The 23,475-nt window shown below is 43.3% G+C and overlaps 1 protein-coding gene across 1 annotated transcript in view; it reads right to left on the bottom strand.

Annotated features, from left to right (window-relative positions):
• The window catches only part of SACS (sacsin molecular chaperone), a 103,726-nt gene extending 82,379 nt beyond the window's left edge, over window positions 1–21,347 (bottom strand). Inside the window, exons 1-2 of the mRNA XM_073583028.1 lie at window positions 20,997–21,347; window positions 8,349–8,760 (exon numbers count right to left, since the gene is read on the bottom strand). Of these exons, the coding sequence (XP_073439129.1) occupies window positions 8,349–8,371 (23 nt within the window). The 5' untranslated portion in view covers window positions 8,372–8,760; window positions 20,997–21,347. The remainder of the gene's footprint in view (window positions 1–8,348; window positions 8,761–20,996) is intronic.
• Between the last annotated feature and the right edge of the window lie 2,128 nt (window positions 21,348–23,475).

Genomic DNA, 23,475 nt, shown 5'->3' with positions numbered 1-23,475 from the left:
GGGAGAAATGTGAATATCACCGGCGATTCCCAGAAGCAGACTGGGAGTCAATAAACAGGTGAGCCGGAGGGAGGTTGTCACTGGGTCCAAGAGTCAGAAGGATTAAGAATGTGTCTGCAAAGTGTGACAATGCCTCGCACTGTACTCAGCTAACACACAGTCCCGCAGGAAGGGAGCAGTGGCGCACATGCGTGGCCACCTCAGCATTCTGATTTGCTTTTTCCAAGCCAAGTTCTCGGGATCGGGCTCCATCAGAGTGGAACAGGTGATAACTTTTAATGGTTGAAATAACTCGGAATATCGGTAGGTCCTCATACACATAAGATGGTATGGCCAAAATCCGTAATTCATATGCCTTTAGCATATACATTTTCCGTAACATCGTCTTTCCATTTACTCACTATTGGCAATGTAAACGTGATAACAATACATAGTAAACCATATAACATTACCATAGCACCACTTTTATGTCTCGAGTAATATACTGCATATGGGGCAGAGCTCCGCAGGGCGAGTCTTCCTCTGCAGATGGCAAAAAACTGCATGAAAGATATAAAGCGGCACCAAGCACACTGTGCAGGACTGCAGACAAGAAGTAACGAGTCAGCACCTCCATTCAGATTCAGGTCATGTAAACGGTACAGAATGGGGAAACAGACAACGTGCTGCGGTAATACAACACAGTGTAGCCGAATTAAGTGCAGTTTCGATCAACAACTATTTTAACCCCTTTATAACTTTGGGTGATGCGGAGACCTTTGGCATTTACTCCGAGCAAATTTTTACCTTTTGAAACGCTGAATTCTAAAGAGCAATATCGCTTATTACATAACACCTTCACGGCCGGGTGACTATTTTGTTTGTTTCCAGGAACTATAACTTTTTTTTTATTGTTCCGTCAACATACACTAGTCGTATGAGTGTTTCTAGGGGAGTCGTTTTTGCAGGACTAGTTGTAGTTTTGTCATTTGCAAATTTACCAAATAATGTACTGAAAACGGCAGAAAAAAATTCCAAATGGGATAAAATGGTGGGAAAAAAAAGAAAAACCGCAATTCCACTGATGTTTTGGGGTTCTGTTTTTACGGTATTCACAGTGCAGTAAAACTAGCCTGGCAGCCTTGTTCTCCAGGTCAGAGCGATTACAGCAAAACCTACCATAAATTATATACGTTTTTATCTCTTTTAGTGGTTAAAAAAAAAATAAGAACCTAGAAAAAAAACAATATTTGGGTTGTGTCTCCATTTTCTAAGGTCTTGTTTTTCGGGAGGCAAGCTTTTTGTTGCATATTTTGGAAATGGTTCAGCCATCGAAATACTGATTTATCATTAATATATTTAACTTTATATTTTTTATCACTTTATATTATACATTTAACTTTTACGGATTTCGCAATACTAAACATGTTTTTGAGGTTTTTTCCACCTGGCAATAGGGGGTGATTCAAACTTTCATATTTTTTTGTTTTAAAAACATTTTTTTAGCTTTCACGTTATTTTTTTAGTCTCCCTTGGTGATCATTTGATTGCTATAACTTTGCAGTACATAAAATAAATGGGGATCTCATATAAAGCCCAGCCTGTGGCTGCTGGGCTTCATGGGATAAAAGAAGGCAGAAAAATGAGTCTTCAGTTAGTTAGCCACTGCCGGCCATGTCAAACAATCGGTACCACTCAATTGTGTCACGAACGAGATAAGTGGACCGCTCCGCCCCGGTGCCTAAGTGCTGCTGTCAGAGCTCTGATTGCTGAGGTCTGTGTAACACAGACAACATAACACAGCCGGCTCCGTATAGCCGCTCCAAGGGGCTAAAGGGGTTTCAATCCCAAAGATATACCGTATGTCAGGGTTCCCCAACTCCGGTCCTCAAGGCCCACCAACAGGTCATGTTTTCAGGATTTCCCTTTTATTGTACAGGTGATGCAATTATCACCTGGGCAATACTAAGGAAATCCTGAAAACATGACCTGTTGGTGGGCCTTGAGGACCGGAGTTGGGGAACCCTGCCATATATAACTGGAAAGGTGGATAAAAAACAACCCCGTGCTGGATCCATTGCATGGTGAACACCAAAAATGGTCCTTGATTTGGGAATTGACTTAACATTCGGGTTTACATAGATTGGAAAAAAGTGGTAAAAAAGTTTCTACTTTTCTTCACTGCAATGTTTTTGCCTAGCAACCAGAAGGACCTTTACAGATTTGAGAACATTGCTCAGTAATTCGAGAACAGAGTAAAGCATTGGCCATACATGGGTGCCACCACACCACACATGGTTTACAGCAGTGGTCCCCAACCTTTTTTGCACCAGGGACCGGTTTCAAGCAAGACCATTCTTCTATGGCCCGGCAGGGCGGGGATGGAGGTGTGGCAGGGGCGGGGCTTTTGTCATAAGGGGGTGGGGCTATGGACACGGTTGTAGTTTAGCAGTGCATACTTATAATTAAATAACATTTATAATGTGACTCAACTCACCATAGGTTTTGAATGAGTGCTCCATCACCCCCATCCTTGCCTGCTCCATCACCCCCTTCTCCCCATCATTGCCTTCACCCCATCACTCCCTTCTCTCCATCATTGCCTTCACCCCATCACTCCCTTCTCTCCATCATTGCCTTCACCCCATCACTGCTGTCTCTCCATCATTGCCTTCACCCCATCACTGCTGTCTCTCCATCATTGCCTTCACCCCATCACTGCTGTCTCTCCATCATTGCCTTCACCCCATCACTGCTGTCTCTCCATCATTGCCTTCACCCCATCACTCCCTTCTCCCCATCATTGCCTTCACCCCATCACTGCCATCTCTCCATCATTCCCCATCTCCTCCAGGGCCAGGCTACACAAACACAGACCAACACACACACACACACACACAGACATACATGTACACACACAGACAGACATACACACACACACCACCTCTCTCCTCTCACCTGTCCGCAGCATCGCCCACGCTTCCTCGCTCTGACACAGCAGCGGCCGCGCTCTCCTCTCTGTGTCAGTCAGAGACAGGAAGCTCGGGCGGCGGGCAGGAAGGTGGACGGGTCCTTGCAGCTCCGCTCCTGCTATTCCCTCTTGCAGGCAGCGGAGCTGCTTGATCGCTCCCTGGCCGCCGCTAAGAACTGCTGCGCGCCGCCCCAGCCCCCGCTACGCCACTGACCGCCCCTGGCTCCCCTTGTGTCCGCGGACCGGCAAGGGCACTGCAGCGGCCCGGTGCTGGGCCGCGGACCGGCGGTTGGGGACCCCTGGTTTATAGGACGGCTGGAGGAAGCACAATGCTGGACTCAGCTATCTCCGGCCATCTCATAATCAATGAATGGAGTGAAGGTCCACATCACCGGTGGATAGATGGCAACTTGCAATGTTGAGAAAAAACATTTCACCGTTGTGTTTCTTTAAAGGGGTTATCCAGGACTTTTATTGTTGTTGCCTATGGGGCCTAAGAACTGGCAGGTAGTTGCTAATTACCTGCCTCTTCAGCCCAGCACCGATGTCTGCCAGCTCAGAGTGATCACAGCCATCTCCTGCCAGAGATTCTCCTTCTTCCGCTGATATCACGTCAACAGAGCATCAGCTTCTTTTCCACTCTGCTCTGTCGACAGGGCGTCACTACTGACGTCATTCTGATTGACAGCCGGTTCCCCACTGTCTAAAGGTACTGTCACACTTAGCGATGTACCAGCGATCCCGACCAGCGATATGACGCGGTCAGGATCGCTGGTACATCGCTAAGTGGTCGCTAGTGAGCTGCCACACAGGCAGATCTCACTAGCGACATCGCTGGAGTCGGGGGTCGCTACTTACCTGTCACACCAGGCGATCCTGCGTCCTCCCGCCCGGCTCCACGCGTCGCTCGTCGTCACAGCAGGAAGCGCCGCAGGAAGCTGACGACGAGAAACAGTCCTGAACGTTCTCGCGCGATCAGCGATAACCAGCGGGGGAGCCGGTTGTAGGTAAGTATCAGACACAGCGATATCGCTAGCAATATCGCTATAATGTCACAAGTTATAGCGATATTGCTACCGATATCTCTTAGTGTGACATGCCCTTAACTATGTGGAGCCGGCTGTCAAATCAGCAGTGATGCCATGTCAACAGAGCAGAGTGGAAGAGAAGGTGCTGTTCTGTTGAGAAGTGAAAAATGAAGCAGGAGAATCATGGATTGTGCTGGCAGAGACTGCCCTCCGTGCAGAATAGGCAGGTAGTTAGCAACAACCTGCCTGTTAGTTCTTCGCCCCATTTGCAAAAATAGTAAAAGTCCTGGATAAACCCTTTAAGGCATTTTTCTTTCTGCTTTTGCTTCTTTTGTGCCTTTTTAGAGCAAATTAGACATGATGCTTTCAATTAGTCTTGAATCGTCACAAAGTTTTCATACAGTCTAGATCACGTGAAGTCATTATTTCCCTCTACTCCTCTTTGGTCAGACCTCATCTGGAATATTGTGTCCAGTTTTGGGCGCCACATTTTAAAAAAGACATCAACAAACTGGAGCAAGTTCAGAAAAGAGCAACCAGAATGGTGACCGGTCTGCAAACCCTGTCTTATGAGGAAAGGTTGCAGGATTTGGGAATGTTTAGTTTGCAAAAGAGAAGACTGAGAGGAGACTTAATAGCTGTCTACAACTATCTCAAGGGCTGTCACATTGTAGAAGGATCGTCTTTATTCTCATTTCCACAAGGAAAGACTAGGAGCAATGGGATGAAACTGAATGGGAGGAGACACAGATTAGATATTAGAATATTTTTGACAGTGTGATCAATGAGTGGAACAGGCTGCCACGAGAAGTGGTGAGTTCTCCTTCAATAGAAGTCTTCAAACAGAGGCTGGACAGACATCTGTCTGGGATGATTTAGCGAATCCTGCTTTGAGCAGGGGGCTGGACTAGATGGCCCAGGAGGTCCCTTCCAACTCTACCATTCTATGAATTCAAAAAAGAAAGAAAAATTTGAAAAATTTGTACTGTAATAGGAAACCGGAGTACCATTGCGCAAAAATTTTGGAACATTTTGAAAAATTGTATATTTATGAACTAGTCAAAAACATTTGCACAAGGAGAAGTAGAAAGAATAAATCTGGCTCAAAGGAAGTAAAATCTTGAGTTTTTCAAGGAGAATTATAAAATTGTGGTTGCATCCAAATAATATTCTTGAAAGAAACACCAACGCGTTTCAGGTGCATGCAGCAACTTTACCAAACCAAAAAATGATGAGGAGTGAAAAAAACGAGTGTAAAATGGCGCAAAAGCCATACTGAAGTTGTGCAAAAATAAAAATGGCTAAAATCCAAACTTTTACTCAAAAAAAAAAAAAGGCGCAAGAATGATGAATAGGAGCTTTACTTGCTCTTCCAAATGCACTTGACTTTCCCTGGATGAACATGACGGATCTATGTATTTTTCCAATCACTCTAACATTGTAACTGGAAAGGAAGAATCGATCACTGTATCTTATGGAAGACATAAAAATGCAATATTTAGTCAGACATTGTCTACCGCTTGCGTTTTTTCTGCACAGAAAAATACAAAATGTGTAACATTTATCAATTTGAAGCTGAAGTTCAGACTTGAGCTCCATGAAGACTTTTTGTAGAGCTACCGACAAACTACAGCTGCCGTCCAGCATGGAAAGGTCTCTGCACACACTAATCCATACAACCTCTGCCCATACGTTCTGTCAGGGCTTGTGGCCATCACAGACCATCTAATTTTATTAAGGACCCCAATTGTACAGAATACAAATTGGATACATTCACTTGCAGACACATTTAGCATAAACAATGCCCAACAGAGTAAAACAATATTTTTTTATTTGTATTATTTTAAAGCTGACATTTCACGCCAATCAGCTCGGGATATCTTGAGCGAAGAAAGAAGGTAAGGAAAGACACATCTGTATATTACTGGGCCAGTCATCTAAATTAAGGAGTCTTGAACACCCTGAATAAGATTTGTTGAAAAATAGGGATCTCTGCCCTAAAAATTTGCGGTGATCATTACAATATAGGTTTGTCCACCCCAAAAGCTTAAAATTGTTGTTCACTACTAGGACATAGGCTATGTGCACACGTTGCGTATTTGCTTGCAGAAATTTCTGCAAGGTTTCTGCATCTCTTGGCAGCAAAAACGCTGCAGAAACATATGTGGGGAGGTGGACCTGACGGAGAGATCTGCTTTTAGTGACAGGCAGAGGGATAGCTCAGTGTAGGAATGGAAACACTGAGAGTAAGAGAAAAAGGGTGCCGTGCTGTAGAGTGACCTTTAGAGGGCAGTGGGGAGCGTAGTAGAGGGTCTTTATGTAACTGCCAGAGGTCAAGGTCACTGTGATTGGCTAAAGGTTACTGTCAGGTGAGAGTGGGCGGAGCTACCTAGGCTGGTAGTATAAAGGCTGAGGGAAGGTTCCAGAAAGACCAGTCAGCCAGGGGAGCTCATCTGATAGGAGGGATTGCCCTAGCAAGGAAGACGGTAGAAGCCCTCAGTGAGTAACTGACAGTGAAGCCGGTCACGGGGGGTGACCCAAAAAGACAGTAGCGGCAGACAGAGACGGTCTGAGAGTGGCAAGTGATGGCGTACTTTGAAAGGTGAAGCGCTGTGGTGGATGTGCCTAGGGCAGCCACAGTGGGAAGAACCACAAAGGACGCCGCGACGGTGTAGATAGGAAGTGAAGGTACCCCAGGTCTGTGTATAAAGGAGATGTAAAGTTCCTGCAGCAAAGTGTTGGAAGTCGTTCAGAACGGTGAATAAACACAGACCTGTTGAACCCAATTTCTGTCTCAGTATCTAGTCTGTCGGAGTCAAGAAGTGGGTCACCCCCCCATTCCTGTTGGTCTCTTCAATCCTTCTCTTCATCTCTACCTAAGCACAGCACACCTCTCCCGCCTATCAGCACCACCATCTAAACATCCCCCGCTCAGCCAGCCCTCGCCCACGATCCTACACATACACTGTGTTTTTGGTGCGTTTTTGCATCTGTTTTTTGCATGCGTTTTTTTCCTGTCCCTTCAATGGGTCAAAAACGCAAAAAGAACTGACATGCTGCATAAAAAAAAAATTAAAAAAAACACACTGCAAATACGTGAGGAAATTTACTGATCATGTGCACAACACTTCAGGATTGTCCTTGACTAAGCTTGTATAAGTATTCCATTGCATTTTTGGACTATTTACACGCGGGAAAAAACACAGCGAAAACGCATCAAATACAAAATGTGCGCATATAGCCTTACACTAAATGTTTCACCCGATAAAATAATAAAACCTATACTCACCTCCCGTGCCGGTTCCATTCCAGCATTGTCGGCACTCGCAGTCCTGGGGCTGTGATGTGGTGTTGTGACACGTGATGCCCAGCGCCCAATCAATGGTGGCATCACTGTCTCCGCCTTCGGACAAACTGAACATGAAGATGAAGTCCGGGATGAGCTGCAATTGATTGCGGGCTTCCTCTTCATGTTCACTTCGTATGAAGGCGGAGACAGTGACGCCGGCGCTGATTGGGCACCTGACATCACGTGTCACAACACCGCATTACATCCCCGGGAGAGCGACTGCCGACACCACGGGAGCGGTGCCGACACGGGAGGTGAGAATAGGCTTTAATATTTTATCGGGGCCACAGATTTAGTTTAAGAAGGGGTTGTTCTGGTAGTGGACAACCCTTTTAAAGAGATTATTTAGGACTTACATATTAATAGGTTCGGATTGGCCCAAGGAGGAACAGGTGATTTCCCTGGTGGACTCCTGTGCAGAAATGGCCCCCAATATAAACAATATATTTAATTCTCTAAGTACAGACAAAAGCAAAATCTCATCACCCATGTAACAAATTACCCAGTTTATTATTATAGAGAAGCTTATATACATTTGTGAATGATGGTTATATAATATTTGCATGTAGCTGAACAGAGGGCCCAAACAGTCAGTGTTACTGGTGGGCATTTGGCAATCCATTCCTGCACTGAAGATAAGTCATCATCATCAATAGAATATTGGTGGTGGATGAACACCGAACAGCCATTCTGATCGGAAGTTGCATCTCCCGATATGGCCGGATGTACCGGAATGGCACAGCTCCTTACACCATGTAGTGGCCATTCTAGAGTACTGCAGCTGGGTCTCCATTGGAATGAATGTGTATCTGGCTGCCCCAGGAGTTGCACACAGCTGATGTGTGGGGGTAGCAGATAATGAACCCCCGACTGATCTAATATCTATGACCTATCCTAAGAATTGCTCATCAATACATAAGTCACCCACACTGACTGTATGAAAGTTTTGCAGGTTTCTTCTGATCTGCACAATAATTTCCAGGCAGACAGTAATTTACATAAAAGATAAAACATGACTTACTTTGCATCCATGGCTTCCGTCATATTTCTCTTGTGACTCTTAAAACAGACGTAGAAAGCATCAACTCGTCTGCAATATCTCTGCGCTTTGTGATTTTCGTGACGGGACCGGCTCTGTTCGCTACCTTACAGCCGACATTTTGCCTTGAATCGCTCTATTACTCCTCTGATTCCACCTGACGTTTCCACAGACCTCTCTGTCTTCCCAAACAGGACTTTCATCAATTCACCAACTTCACACCATTATCAATCAATCAGATCCTCGGAGACTTGTTTCCTTTTTCCCAACATAGACACTATCCTTCACTCACGACAGGACACTCTTCTGGATAGGGACATGAAGCCAATTCACAGACTGGGTTTCCTCTCCTTGACTTTCATTAGCAGCCTTGATCAGGAATGCAGCACCGTATCTGTGATAAGTAAAGAAAAGGGGTAGGCCAGTTAAAGCAGTAGTCCAACTTTGGGGACCTTTCTTTACTTAAATGCATGTATTAGGGGCCAGAAACAATTTTTGTAATTGAATTTCATTAAAAGTTCTGCACAGTTTTGTTTTTTTTTGTTTTTTTCAGGCTATTTGTTTTCGCGTATACTGAACTTTGATGTGGTCTTTGGCCATAAAAGGTTTTGTCCTTTGGGACCTTTTTATGTTTTTTTTTACTTAAAAGCAAGTATTTGGGGCTAGAAAGCATTTTTGCTATTAGGTATCATTAAAAATGTAGCAGTTTGTTTTTTTTCAGGCTCTTTGTTTTCGCGTATATTGAACTTTGATGTGGTCTTTGGCCATAAAAGGTTTTGTCCTTTGGGACCTTTTTATGTTTTTTTTACTTAAAAGCAAGTATTTGGGGCTAGAAAGCATTTTTGCTATTAGGTATCATTAAAAATGTAGCAGTTTGTTTTTTTCAGGCTCTTTGTTTTCGCGTATATTGAACTTTGATGTGGTCTTTGGCCATAAAAGGTTTTGTGCTTTGGGACCTTTTTATGTTTTTTTTTACTTAAAAGCAAGTATTTGGGGCTAGAAAGCATTTTTGCTATTAGGTATCATTAAAAATGTAGCAGTTTGATTTTTTCAGGCTCTTTGTTTTCGCGTATATTGAACTTTGATGTGGTCTTTGGCCATAAAAGGTTTTGTGCTTTGGGACCTTTTTATGTTTTTTTTTACTTAAAAGCAAGTATTTGGGGCTAGAAAGCATTTTTGCTATTAGGTATCATTAAAAATGTAGCAGTTTGTTTTTTTCAGGCTCTTTGTTTTCGCGTATATTGAACTTTGATGTGGTCTTTGGCCATAAAAGGTTTTGTGCTTTGGGACCTTTTTATGTTTTTTTTTACTTAAAAGCAAGTATTTGGGGCTAGAAAGCATTTTTGCTATTAGGTATCATTAAAAATGTAGCAGTTTGATTTTTTTCAGGCTCTTTGTTTTCCTGTATATTAAACTTTGATGTGGTCTCTAGTCATAAAAGGTTTTGTCCATCTGTGGGAACCATTTATTTTTTACTTAAATGCATGTATTCATGTAGTAATCATTTTTGCAATTGGGTATGTGGTCAAATCAGCAGAGAGGAGTTTCTAAAAAGGCAGAGCGTTACAAACCAACAGATTGAGGGATTCTCAGCTAACTCATCCTGCAGTCACGGTAGACAGTACAGCACCACGGCTGCAGGAGGAAAGTGTTGCAACATTTTTACTTAAATCCAATTGCGAAAAATATTTTTAGCCCTGATTACATACACAATCCTGTATGAGAATATATACAGTATATATATATATATATATATATATATATATATATATATATATATATATACTGCTCAAAAAAATAAAGGGAACACTATACCATAGGATGTGGTATTTTAGTGTTCCCTTTATTTTTTTGAGCAGTATATATATATATATATATATATATATATATATATATACGGTATATACACACACACACACACACACTAGATAAATAGATGCCCTGTCTAAACTTGCCTATTTGGTGACTGAAGGTGCCAAAACCCCCGGCTTTGGGCAGAGGGGGGGATATGTGACAAGTTCACTTGCAAAGTGCTGGAGGGGAGGTATGCTTCACTAAAGCCCCTGTCTCACATAGCGAGATTGCTGAAGCATCACCGATTTTGTGACGCAATAGCAACCTCGCCAGTGCTCTCGCTACATGTGACACATAGCGGCGACCGCTCCCCCCCCCCTGCTGGATATCGCTGATCGTGCTCGAATGTCCTGGCCCATTTTTTCATTGTCGGTGTCCCGCTGACCAGCATGCATCGCTGTGTTTGACCCAACGAGCGACCTCGTTGGCGATGCAGAACTCAGGGATGCAGGCTGGAATCATTCAGAAAAGCTGCTGTGTGACAAGGTACCAAAGCCCGCCAAGGATCGCTGGATGGTTGCTGCGTCGCTGGTGAGATCTGCCTGTTTGACAGCTTACTAGCGACCATTTAGCGACGCACCAGCGATCCCTAACAGGTCATATTGTTGTACCCAAAGGGTGTAAGCTTCAGTGATAGCAACCTAGAAAGGAGTTAATCAGCCATGTTTAGTGCTAGGTTGATTGATCAGCTGTTCCTGAAGTGGCTGGATTCCCATAGCAACAAGGACAGTGCCATTTGTTATGTTTCGGCTTTCCTGTTAGGCAGGGTGTGTTTTGACAACACTGCACTGATTTATGCAGCGTTTTTAATAAACCAGTGGAAGATTCAGAGACAGTGTTCCTGTGTAATCAGTAAGGAAAAGTGAAAAATGCTGAGAAATGTAAGCTTTAAAGCCTGCTAAATTTTGAATGAAGGCTCTGTGCTATTAGGAGTCTAACATTTAATTCAAGATTTTACAACTTTTAGCAACCTGTACAAAATAAGAGTATCTCAACCAAAATGTATGTGAATATAACACTGGCTTTAAAGGGTTGCCTGGGATCAGTCATCAATGTCTGATCGGTGGAGTGGGTGGGCGTGCAAACACCGGCCTTCCTGCTGATCAGCTATTTCCGGTGTCGGTGGCCCGAGCTGCTCAGTGAACGGAACCAACCAGCACAAATCCATCGCCTGTGCAGTGGCCACAGATAAGGACTGAATCTCAGCTCCTACTGAAATCAATGGGAGATGAGCGGCAATAAGTTTAACTTGCAGGAACGCTCATGTTACAAAATATTTCCCTGGGGTTACATTAGCACAATGGAGGAAAAAAAAAAGTGCCATTTGGGGCTCACGTCTTGTCGTTCTGTGTCTGCATACAGCAATGTTATAGTAGGCGATGCTAATGTATAGACAAGATCTTGCAGAAACACATCTGCTAAATGGACATAATGGCCTAGAGGTGATGGATGCCTGTGATGGGTGCCATACAATGACATCTGTCACCACAGATCGAATACAGCATGTATTGAACATATACATCATACCTAACAATGAAAAGAAAGTAATGTTACATGAGAAAAGTGTTATATTGTCCTCAAAACCTAGGATACAAGTAGTAGTCCCTGCCTATGGATAAGGTTTACATTGTATTATATTTTGTGCTGACATATGAACCATGGCTGTATTGCCTTCTCGAGTCCCCCATAGACATCAGACCAGACTAAAGTATCCTGAACCCACCGATATCGGTAACATCTGCCAAAGGTTTAATGTGTATGGGGTCTCTCAACTCTCCCAACACATCAGAGGGAACCGGGATGTGCAGTTTGGGACGGTCAATTCTTGTGTACTCCAGGAGTCTGGCAGTAGCTCTCTCGTAGAGAACAAAGGAGCGTTCGGTTGAGCTTCGTGGTATTGTGTATGGGGGAGTTGGGCTAGATATCTCTCAGCCGAAACATATATTGTCTATAAGCTATTAATGACCTATCCTTAGGACACCCGGCCGTCTGTCAGCGACGGACGGAATTGCCCAGTTTCAAAATGGCACAGCACAGTTCCGTCGACAAAATAGTGGCGGCGGCCAACACCGAGAACAAAGGATTGTTGGGGATGCCAGGTGTCGCAACCCCACCATTCAGACATTGATGATCTATCCTAAGTAAGTAGTGGACAACCTCTTTAAGTTCACCAGAAATTCTAGTGCAACGCTAACAATTTTGCATATGATAAAAAAAAGTTGTCCTTATACCTATATAGTAATGGAACCAGACCTACATTCTATATATGTTTAGTTGACAAGTTTGTTTCTAGATTTCTTCTATTCTTATGGAAAATTGACAATCTGCTTTATTTGCCAAGTTCTTCTGGAAAAAGGATGAAGCAGCAGTCCTGCAGTAATATGTAAGGAATATCTGCATAGAGCGCACATCGTACATCGGTGACCGATCTACAATATTTGGAGCAGATGTAAATAGCTGAACCCTCGTTCTATAGAATTTCCCAGCTGAAGATGCACAGAATGACACATGGTACAGACACCATCAGCTCGTCTTTCTGCTGGATATACTTAGGCTGCTCGGCTGCTCCAAGGTCACACCAATCTTCTGATGTCATGCCTCCACTTGTAAAGCACATAGACAAGCAGGGGCTTTATAGAAATCACATTGCCCCCTCACATACATTTTACGGTAGTAAGAGAAAAGAAAGAACTACAAGTGCGTCTCAAAAATTAGAATATTATCAAAAAGTTAATTTATTTCAGTTCTTCAATATAAAAAGTTAAACTCATATTATATAGTCATTACAAACAAAGTGATCTATTTCAAGTGTTTATTTCTGTCAATGTTGATGATTATGGCTTACAGCCAATGAACACCTAAAAATCATCTCAGGAAATTAGAATAATTAACAAAAAACACCTGCAATGGCTTCCTAAGTATTTGAAAAGGTCCCTTAGTCTGTTTCAGTAGGCTCCACAATCATGGGGAAGACTGCTGACTTGACAGATGTCCAGAAGGCAGTCACTGACACACTCCACAAGGAGGGTAAGCCACAAAAGATCATTGCTAAAGAAGCTGGCTGTTCACAGAGAGCTGTATCCAAGCATATTAATGGAAAGATGAGTGGAAGGAAAAAGTGTGGTAGAAAAAGGTGCACAAGCAACCGGGATAACCGCAGCCTTGAAAGGATTGTTAAGAAAAGGCCATTCAAAAATTTGAGTGCGATTCACAAGGAGTGGACTGCTGGAGTCATTGCTTCAAGAGTCACCACACACAGACGTATCCAGGACATGGGCTACAAGTGTCGCATTCGTTACAAAACCTACAAAAAACAAAATGTAGGTTTTGTATGTTTTTTGGCCATGTGAACATGCATTTATATGCTGCATGTGTACCAACTCAAACCAAGCTCAATTTTTGTGTTTTTTTGTTGTTTTTTTTCAAGTGTCACATTCCTTGTGTCAAGCCACTCATGACCAATAGACAACGCCAGAACTGTATTACCTGGGCCAAGGAGAAAAACTGGACTGTTGCTCAGTGGTCCAAGGTGTTGTTTTCAGATGAAAGTAAATTTTGCATTTCATTTGGAAATCAAGGTCCCAGAGTCTGGAGGAAGAGTGGAGGCGACAATCCAAGCTGCTTGATGTCTGGTGTGAAGTTTCCACAATCAGTGATGGTTTGGGGAGCCATGTCATCTCCTGGTGTACTGAGTTTTATCAAGACCAAAGTCAGCACAGCCATCTACCAGGAAATTTTAGAGCACTTCATGCTTCCCTCTGCCGACAAGCTTTTTGGAGATGGAAATTCCATTCTCCAGCAGGACTTGGCACCTGTCCACACTGCCAAAAGTACCAATACCTGGTTTAAAAACAACAGCATCACTGTGCTTTATTGGCCAACAAACTCGCCTGACCTAAATCCCATAGAGTATCTATGGCGTATTGTCAAGAGGAAGATGAGAGAAACCAGACCCAACAATGCAGACGAGCTGAAGGCTGCTATCAAAGCAACCTGGGCTTCCATAACACCTCAGCAGTGCCACAGGCTGATCGCCTCCATGCCACGCCGCATTGATTCAGCAATTGATGCATAAGGAGCCCTGACCATGTATCGAGTGCATTTACTGAACATACATTTTAGTAGGCCAACATTTCGGGTTTTTCAAGCTGGTGTTATAAAGTATTCTAATTTACTGAGAAAATGACTTCTGGGTTTTCATTGGCTGTAAGCCATAATCATCAACATTAACAGACATAAACACTTGAAATAGATCACTCTGCTTGTAATGACTCTATATAATATATGAGTTTCACTTTTTGTATTGAAGAACTGTAATAAATTAACTTTTTGATTATATTCTAATTTTGTGAGAAGTACCTGTATCTGGGGATGAATTTTGCCACCTAAGGGTATGTGAACACGTTAAGTAATTGGTCAGCAATTACAACACCATTTCTGCATCCCTTCATTGCTGCTTGCCACGAGAAGTGGTGAGTTCTCCTTCAATGGAAGTCTTCAAACAGAGGCTGGACAGACATCTGACTGGGATGATTTAGCGAATCCTGCTTTGAGCAGGGGGTTGGACCAGATGGCCCAGGAGGTCCCTTCCAACTCTACGATTCTATGATTCTATGATTCTATGATTCATTGGCCGCCTTCTTTTGATTACTTATAAGTCCAAAGGTGGGGACAGTGACGCCAGCGCTGATTGGGCGTCAGGCTTGGTGATAAAACAGCCTCACGTGAGCCACGAGCGAACGAGTGCCGACACCACTAGAACGGCACTGATACGGGAGGTGAGTATAGGCTTTTTATTTTAACAGGGCCAAATTTTCAGATTGAGAAAGGGTTGTCCTAGTAGTGGACAACCCCTTTAAATTTGCTTCCCCTGCACATCCCTTTATGACACCGATCTTCCTCTGGACAGGAGAGTCCTGCACAAGTTCCTAACCAAAATATACAGCCCTGGAAAAATTAAGAGACCATTGCAAAATTTTCAGTTTGTCTGATTTTTCTCTTTATCGGTATATTTTTGAGTAAAATGTAAATTGCTCTTTTATTCTATAAACTACTGACAACATGTCTTCGAATTTCCAAGCAATACATTTTGTATTTATTTTCAGAAAATGACAAATGGTCAAAATAACAAAACATGCAGTGCTTGCAGACCTCAAATAATGCTAAGAAAACAAGTTCATAATCATTTAGAAACAACAATACTAATGTTTTAAGTCAGGAAGAGTTCAGAAATCAATATTTGGTGGAACAACCATGATTGTTAATTACAGCTTTCATGCGTCTTGGCTGCTTACCACCAGTCTTTCACACTGCTTTTGGGTGACCTTATGCCTCTCCTGGTACAAAAATATAAGCAGTTCTTCTTTGTTTCATGGCTTGTGGCTATCCATCTTCCTCTTGATTACATTCCAGAGGTTTTCAATGGGGTTCAGGTCTGGAGATTGGGCTGGCCATGACACCTGCCAAATTCCAGCCTTGCTGAAGCATCACCGATCCTCCACCAAATAGATACTGTGGCCTGTACGCCTCCCCAGGACTCGGTCTAACCATTAGATGACTAGGTGTTGGGCAAAGATGAAAATTAGACTCAGAGAAGATTACCTTACTCCAGTCCTCTATGGTCCAATTCTTATGGTCTTTGGCAAACTTCAGCCTGGCTCTCTTTTGTTTCTCATTGATGAAAGGCTTTTTTCTAGCTTTACATGACTTGAGCCCTGCCTCCAGGAGCCTATTACGCACTGTTCTTGCCGTGCACTTCACCCCAGCTGTCATTTGCCATTCCTTTTGTAGGTCACTTGATGTCACCTTGTGGTTGCTGAGTGACATTCGAATAAGATGATGGTCATCCCGGTCAGTGGAGAGTCGTTTTCGCCCTCTGCCGGTCTGTAGCTTTGTTGTCACTAATGTCTGCTGCTTGACCTTGTTGTAATGGATTGCCGTCTTAGAAATTTTAAGGATGGAGGCAACATGACGTTCACTGTATCCCTCTGCTAGTAAAGCCAGAATTGAGCCCTTCTTTTCCTCACTCAAGACTTTTCTTTTCAACTCCTTTGGCATGCTTAAAAAAAATTTTTTAATTTCTATTACTTTTGGGATATTACTAGCACTTGTTTTGCCATCCAGCTTGTCCTATTGTAAGAGAATTGTGAACGCCACAGCAGGGTTTTTTATACTTTTCTTCATTAAATAAGATTTGGTTCAGGTGATCACCTAATCAGAAGCACATTAAGTAGAATGAGGTGTACTCTGGTTGAAATTCAACTGACACTGGAATGGAATGGCTGTCAGCCATGTAGAGAAGCTGATTGTTATAAAACTGTGCAGTGGTCTCTTCAATTTTGCCAGAGCTGTATGTATAATATATATATATATATATATATATATATATATATATATATAGAGCAAGAAAAAACTGGAACAGCACCACAGCAATACCTTATTGAAGTGCACGCTTCCCCAACCAGTGTTCAATTGGTATAGCAGGATAAGTAGCAAAAAAATGGGAAACAGCACATGACGTAAATAAAAAAAGTGAACTTTAATGCCCAATGGCGTGGCAACGCTTCGGATGTGAAATCCTTTTTACCAAATGGCTACAATGAAACAGTGAGAAATTTAAAGGGGTCAGAATACTTTCCGTACCCACTGTATATATCTGCAATGTTATTATAGTTTTGGAAGGATTAGGGTGTGTGCACACGCTGCGGAAAGCTCTGCGGATTTTTTCTGCACGGATTTAGTAAAATCCGCAGGTCAGAAGACCTGCGGTTTATCCGCGGATTACCCTGTGGTTTTGCCCTGCGGTTTATCATCTCTACAACAGTGGAGCAGATGGCAAGCCGCAGTGGACTCTGCAGAAAGAATTAACATGTCATTTCTTTCTGCGGATTGAAAACCGCAGCCAAACCGCGTGGAAAAATCCGCACCGTCTGCACTGCGGTTTTTGTTTTCCATAGGTTATAATGCTACTGTACACGTTTCTGCTGCGGTTCCGCAGGGCCAAAACCGCTGCGGATCCGCAGCAGAATCGGCAGCGTGTGCACAGACCCTTATACAGCCACATTTTTACATTGATTTTCAAAGTAAGTACACCCGACTCATCTGGTCAATTTCTATAATGTGTGCCATTTTTATTGTGGAATCTGGTGACAGGTTCCATTTAAGAGCCATTGCGAAGAATTAATGTGTTACTCTGAAGCCAAAAAGGTTATAACCTCTCCAGTCCCTGACAAGTATCCCTTTCCATTGTCACCGCAGCAAGCTGTCATAGAATGTGTGAGACAATGAAACATATGTCCACATTAATGAAGGATAATCACTTGGGAATAAAAAACACTTAAGCGACCCCCACAATTCATGCTAATATTAGACATCACTCACTGCTATGAACAATGGCATCACAAGAATTTACATCCCCCGAGCCAGAAGTGACTAAGCCATCCATATTAATATCCCAGCACTGTCCTGTCCGGCTGGGCCTTCCGATGTACCATTCCCTGTCCGACTGGGTCCGACACTAGAATAAATGGACTTTAGTATCTGCAAGAATATAATAAACCGCGCAACCACGGTGATTAGGATACAAAAGATCTGGATGGATAAGCTGCGCTAACGTCTTTCCCCGCGTCTGAGCTTCGATTAATCTGACGAACCAGATACTCCTCACGATATAGAGCAGGAGGACAAAAGTTGTAGTGTGCTGCCGCATTGGGAAATGAAGCAAGGTTACGAGGCAGGGATGGACCGCAGCTCTGCACTGCAATTTGTCAGGTTTGTATAGGCTCTAAGTCCTGGTACAGGGGCATCATGCTCTCAGGACAGTATGGGCCGCAAGCAGTGTCGGACTGGGGTACCAAAGGCCCATCAGTAACCAACCACAAGGCGCCCACTGTTCACCAACATGCAAATGTGACATTATCATCAATCACAAATTTATATAACAATGCACGAGATGCCGCCTTTCTGTACATAGTGATACAAGTATATAGTGACAGGTACTGCTCACAGAAGAGGGTGGTGGCCCACCGAAGGATTCTTCTGTTCACCGGTGGGCCAGTCAAAGCCTGACTGCAAGAACTGGATCATGATCCACAATAGGGAACATAGGATCCACGAAGCTTGGCCACGACAGTAAACCCCCAAATAAGTTCCTTTTAACTCTATATTATACAGTACAGAATGGAAGCCTTTCATCTATATACATCCATCTCTTTCGAGAAATATATTCTTCAAGACATGGAATACGATGCATTTTTTTTTTCTATTGACAAAGTTTAGACATTGAGCACTTGATCGAGGTCCAATTAGCTGTGCTAGGACGCTGACAGATCGAGGTATCATGGGACAGTATAGAATGCACGTGTAAAGCGCCATGGAATAAATAGCGCTATAATAATAAATAATGATAATAATAACAATGCACACCCTAGATCTTTCAGTATTCAGCTCTGTGTCCATTATGTAAACTCAAAGTGCTGCATCTGTTACTAGCCAGTTCTCGATCTTGGTACATAATTGACTTTTCAGGGAATATCAGACTGCAAGCTATTAATCTTGGGCCATCGGGTCCAGTTGGGACAATAGCCTGAGTTTCGGATCCTGGTCCATTCGCTCTGTTGGGACATTTTAAAAAGTTCTTTATTTTGCTTCATTATAAAGTGTTGGCTGCATGCCTTGTTCTGGTGGGACAATACAGGGTGTAAGCCCTAGATCTTTGTCAATCATGTCCTGTTGGCACAATACAGACCGTGTGTTCATGATCCTGGTTTACAATGGACTATAAATCCTGGATCCTGGTCCACCATTCTGCTCTGTTGGGAGTGATATGGACATCATGTCCTCTATTCTAGTCCATTTGCTACTGGAATAATACAGACCATACTTTCTTTATCCTGGTCCAGCATACTCTATAGGGTTAATACTGATTGTATATTCTGTTTCTTAGACCTTTGTTGGTCCAGTATAGATTTTAATAACAGTAGTATAGGGATAATATATAGATATAAAAGCAGTTTTCTGGCTCACTGGGCCATAGTTGGACAGGAAAGAGTGCAAAGCTTTGTATCCTGATGGGACTGTACAGAATATCATGAGATGAGGAAGCAAATGAGAAACGTGCGTCAGGGCCGCAGGGACACACTGCTACATGGGTGAGCATTTGTAAATGAGTGTTATTGCTGGTTTCCTACCTATTACTGCTGCTCTCAGTTTCATATTTCTGCCACATTTCCGGGTTCATTTCTGGATGTATTTTTCACAACCTTGAGCGTAAACCTTATTATTGATTCCAGCATTTCTCTACTTTTTGGCTACCCGTATATATATTTACATCTTTGTCCCTTTGCGCTTCCCGTTTATTTTCATTTGTGTCTTCACCATTGACCTACCTTAATATTTATTTTATGATTGAATTTATATTTATGCGTAATATGAAATTAAAATGTTATATATATCTATTCTCTACACATATATATTTGCTTTATTTGGGGTTATCCACGCCGTAATTTTGTAGAATCTATGCATCATTTGGAGTTCCCTGTATACAATTATTCAGACTATGGTCCCCTTTATTATCCATGTTTGTCTTTGGAGATTAAGCAAAGCATGAGATGATGGCAGAATTCACACAAAGAATTTGACAACGGTCCATTGAGTTTTGTCAGACTCAGACTTTAGGTACACACATGGGTTGTGTGCGGGTGCCCATGCAGTGCACAGTCTACAGCCTCACACACATGGGGTGTGCGTGGGTGCCCAGGCAGTGCATAGTCTACGGCCTCACACACATGGGGTATGCACGGGTACCCAGGCAGTGCACAGCCTACGGCCTCACACACATGGGGTGTACGCAGGTGCCCAGGCAGTGCAGCCAGGCATCACAGACATGGGGTGCGCGAGGGTACCCAGTCTAAGGCCTCACACACATGGGGTATGCACGGGTACCCAGGCAGTGCACAGCCTACGGCCTCACACACATGGGGTGTACGCAGGTGCCCAGGCAGTGCAGCCAGGCATCACAGACATGGGGTGCGCGAGGGTACCCAGTCTAAGGCCTCACACACATGGGGTGCACGTGGATGCCCAGTCTAAGGCCTCACACACATGGGGTGCACGTGGATGCCCAGTCTAAGGCCTCACACACATGGGGTGCACGTGGGTGCCCAGACAGTGCACAGTCTAAGATCTCACACACATGGGGTATGCACGGGTACCTATGCAGTGCACAGTCTACGGCCTCACACACATGGGGTGCGTGCGGGTGCCCAGGCAGTGCAGCCAGGCTTCACACACATGCGGTGCGCGCAGGTGCCCAGGCACTGCACAGTCTAAAACCTCACACACATGAAGAAGAGCTGGCAAATGTATGATTTGTGACACAATTATAATATTATCTCTATAAAATGATAACAATTCCCCATATAAATTGTGCAAGGATTGCAAAAGTCCAGATAAGAATTCATTCAATGAGCAGAGGCACAGAAAAATGCAAAGCTGGTGAAAGATGCCTGAAATTCTCCAGATGAGCCAACTACACATACAATGTAACCAGAGCAAAGCAACAAAGAACATGTAACAAGAGCAAAACAATAAAGAACATTTATCAAAACAATGAATAACATGTAAAATGTAACAAGAGAAAACAACAAAACAAGAGCAAAATAATAAATAACATGTAACAAGAGAAAACAACAAACAGGAGGAATGCCACATAGTCACCTGCTCATACAGTGCTTCAGAAGGTGATCAGAGAGAAAGCAGCAGAGGAGGGATACTCACATGCTACCAAGGGGGAAGAAGACCCTTCAGCCTGCAGGTTTTGGGGGCTGGGTGCACTATGGCCGGTTGCTGTAGGGGGGATCTCTGTGCTGTCCTCTCCTGTAAAGTCAGCAGCTTCCCTCCATAGTGCTGCACCAGGAACAGATCCAGACAAGTTGAATGCAGCAGCAGCTATGGCTCCCCCTTCATGCTTCCCCCCTTAAAGCCACAGTTTGCATTTCCCTCCAGTCTCCTGTGACAACTGCAGCTCATGCCTGAGGAGAGCAGATGGGAGTTCCCGGGGCAGCACCCATCACAGCACAGCCCTGCTGCTACCGTTAGATGATGCTGTGCCAGTGCCTGGGCTGAGGGGGTGGGGTATGGGCACTGCACATGCGCAGTCCACGGCTGGATGATCTAAGGGTGCCATGTTTAAGGGCAGTGAGCATGCTCAGATGGAGAATGCAGATATTGTGACTCCATTTTTCAGGGGAGTGCACTGTTACTTCAATGAGTGGAAGGTAGTAGCTGTATGATCAGTACTTCTCCTGTCCTGTCATGCTCTATAACACTGTATACATATCATAAATCACTAGAAATATGTGCAAGACATACACAACATATAGTACAGAAACTAAGGATATAAAAGTCACAGCATAAACTCTGTGCGCTACCAATCTCTTCATATCACATACTATATAACGGTACAAAACACTGATAATACAAAACGCAAAGCACATACACTACAAAGGCCAAACTGCTCACCGAAGAAAACGACAGGTGATTCTATACGTTTTATTAGAATAATATATACAGAACATGCAGAAAATACTATACATATATGTGGAAAACACTATTACTATATACAGACCAAATCGTTTATAATACACATGTATATGTTTGTGTTATATACTTTTATATACATGTGTTTTGTATTATATGGTCTTATTTATAGCATTTTATATATGTTGCGTATATTTTATTTTACTAATTATATATATTGTATAAAAACTGGATATATGAGAAAACTGTAGGTAACATTATACTATGTTAATATACTAAGTACTATAATAATATATATAAAATATTATTATTAATATATATCCTCTTATATAGCACCATTAATTCCACAGCGCTTTACAGACATTATCATCACTGTCCCCATTGGGGCTCACAATCCACATTCCCTATCTGTATGCCTTTGGAGTGTGGGAGTATACCACCCTACCCGCGCCCTCCGTTCTGCTGATGACCTGAGGTTAGTATCCTCAATAGTCAGAACCTCCCACTCCCGTCTCCAAGACTTTACACGTGCCGCGCCAGTTCTTTGGAATGCACTTCCCAGGTCAATACGATTAGTCCCCAATCCCCACAATTTTAAGCGTGTCCTGAAAACGCATTTATTCAGACTGGCCTACCGCCTCAACACATTCACCTAATCTATCCCTGTGTGGCACAGCCAAAAGTTTTACCATAACCAGGTTCCCTGCATCATGCTCCCACATGCTTTATGCATCCATTAGCCCTCTGTGTCTGTACTGTTACGCACTTAACATTATGGCTGGTCCATACAATCAGGGCAACTGTTACCACCCACCTTTCGTGTCTACCTCTTTCCTCATAGACTGTAAGCTTGCGAGCAGGGCCCTCACTCCTCTTGGTTATAATCTACTGTATGTGATTATTGTTATGCTGTAATGTCTATTGTCTGTACAAATCCCCTCTGAAATGTAAAGTGCTGCGGAATATGTCGGCGCTATAAAAATAAAATTTATTATGGGAGGAAACTGGAGAACCCGGAGCGCAAACACGAGGAGACCATACAAACTCCTTGTAAAGCAACAGTGCTAACCACTGAGCCACCGTGCTGCCTATATACGTATAAAATGCAGTACATAACTATGTACAAAACACTAATACTATGTACAAAGTGTTCGAAAAAGAAAAGCTTATGAGAAAATGGGCAATGAACAATTACAATCTGAAGAAAATGTTTTGTAAATAGTGATGAGCGAATACATCCTACACTGTTCGTTACTATCACGAATAGTATGGTATTCGGGCTATTCGTTACTTGGCGAGGATTTAGGTATGCGCCTCGGTATATTCGAGTGACCCACCCAGCATGTTTAGCGTTTTATTTGCAGCCAATGAACATGCTGGGCTGGTTTGCCAATCACAGTAATGCCGGCGCCATCTTTGGAGTGGCATTACTGTGATTGGCTGGCCTTCCAGCGTCATAGGGGATATTTAAACGCTGCCGGCGCCATCTTACGCACATTGCAGCCGGAAACAGCATAGTGAGAGTGTGTTATGATTGAGTCACCGTCGGAGGCAAAAACAGAAATGCTAGCTAAGTCCAGAAAACCAGAGAAGTTGGCAGCTATCGGATTGCAGACCCCTGAACCTATCAACACAACTAGCAGTAGCCGTGGGGGGTTCCTACGATGCCCTAGACCCCTCGATCACAGCCGGAGAAATAGCTAGGCCTAAAGAAAGA

Source organism: Dendrobates tinctorius, unplaced genomic scaffold (genome assembly GCF_039654945.1).
Source record: "Dendrobates tinctorius isolate UK_male_01 unplaced genomic scaffold, ASM3965494v1 ptg000075l, whole genome shotgun sequence".
NCBI classification, from domain to species: Eukaryota; Metazoa; Chordata; class Amphibia; order Anura; family Dendrobatidae; genus Dendrobates; species Dendrobates tinctorius.
Note: the sequence above shows the minus strand (reverse complement) of the source record. Positions and strands in the feature narration are given on the sequence as shown.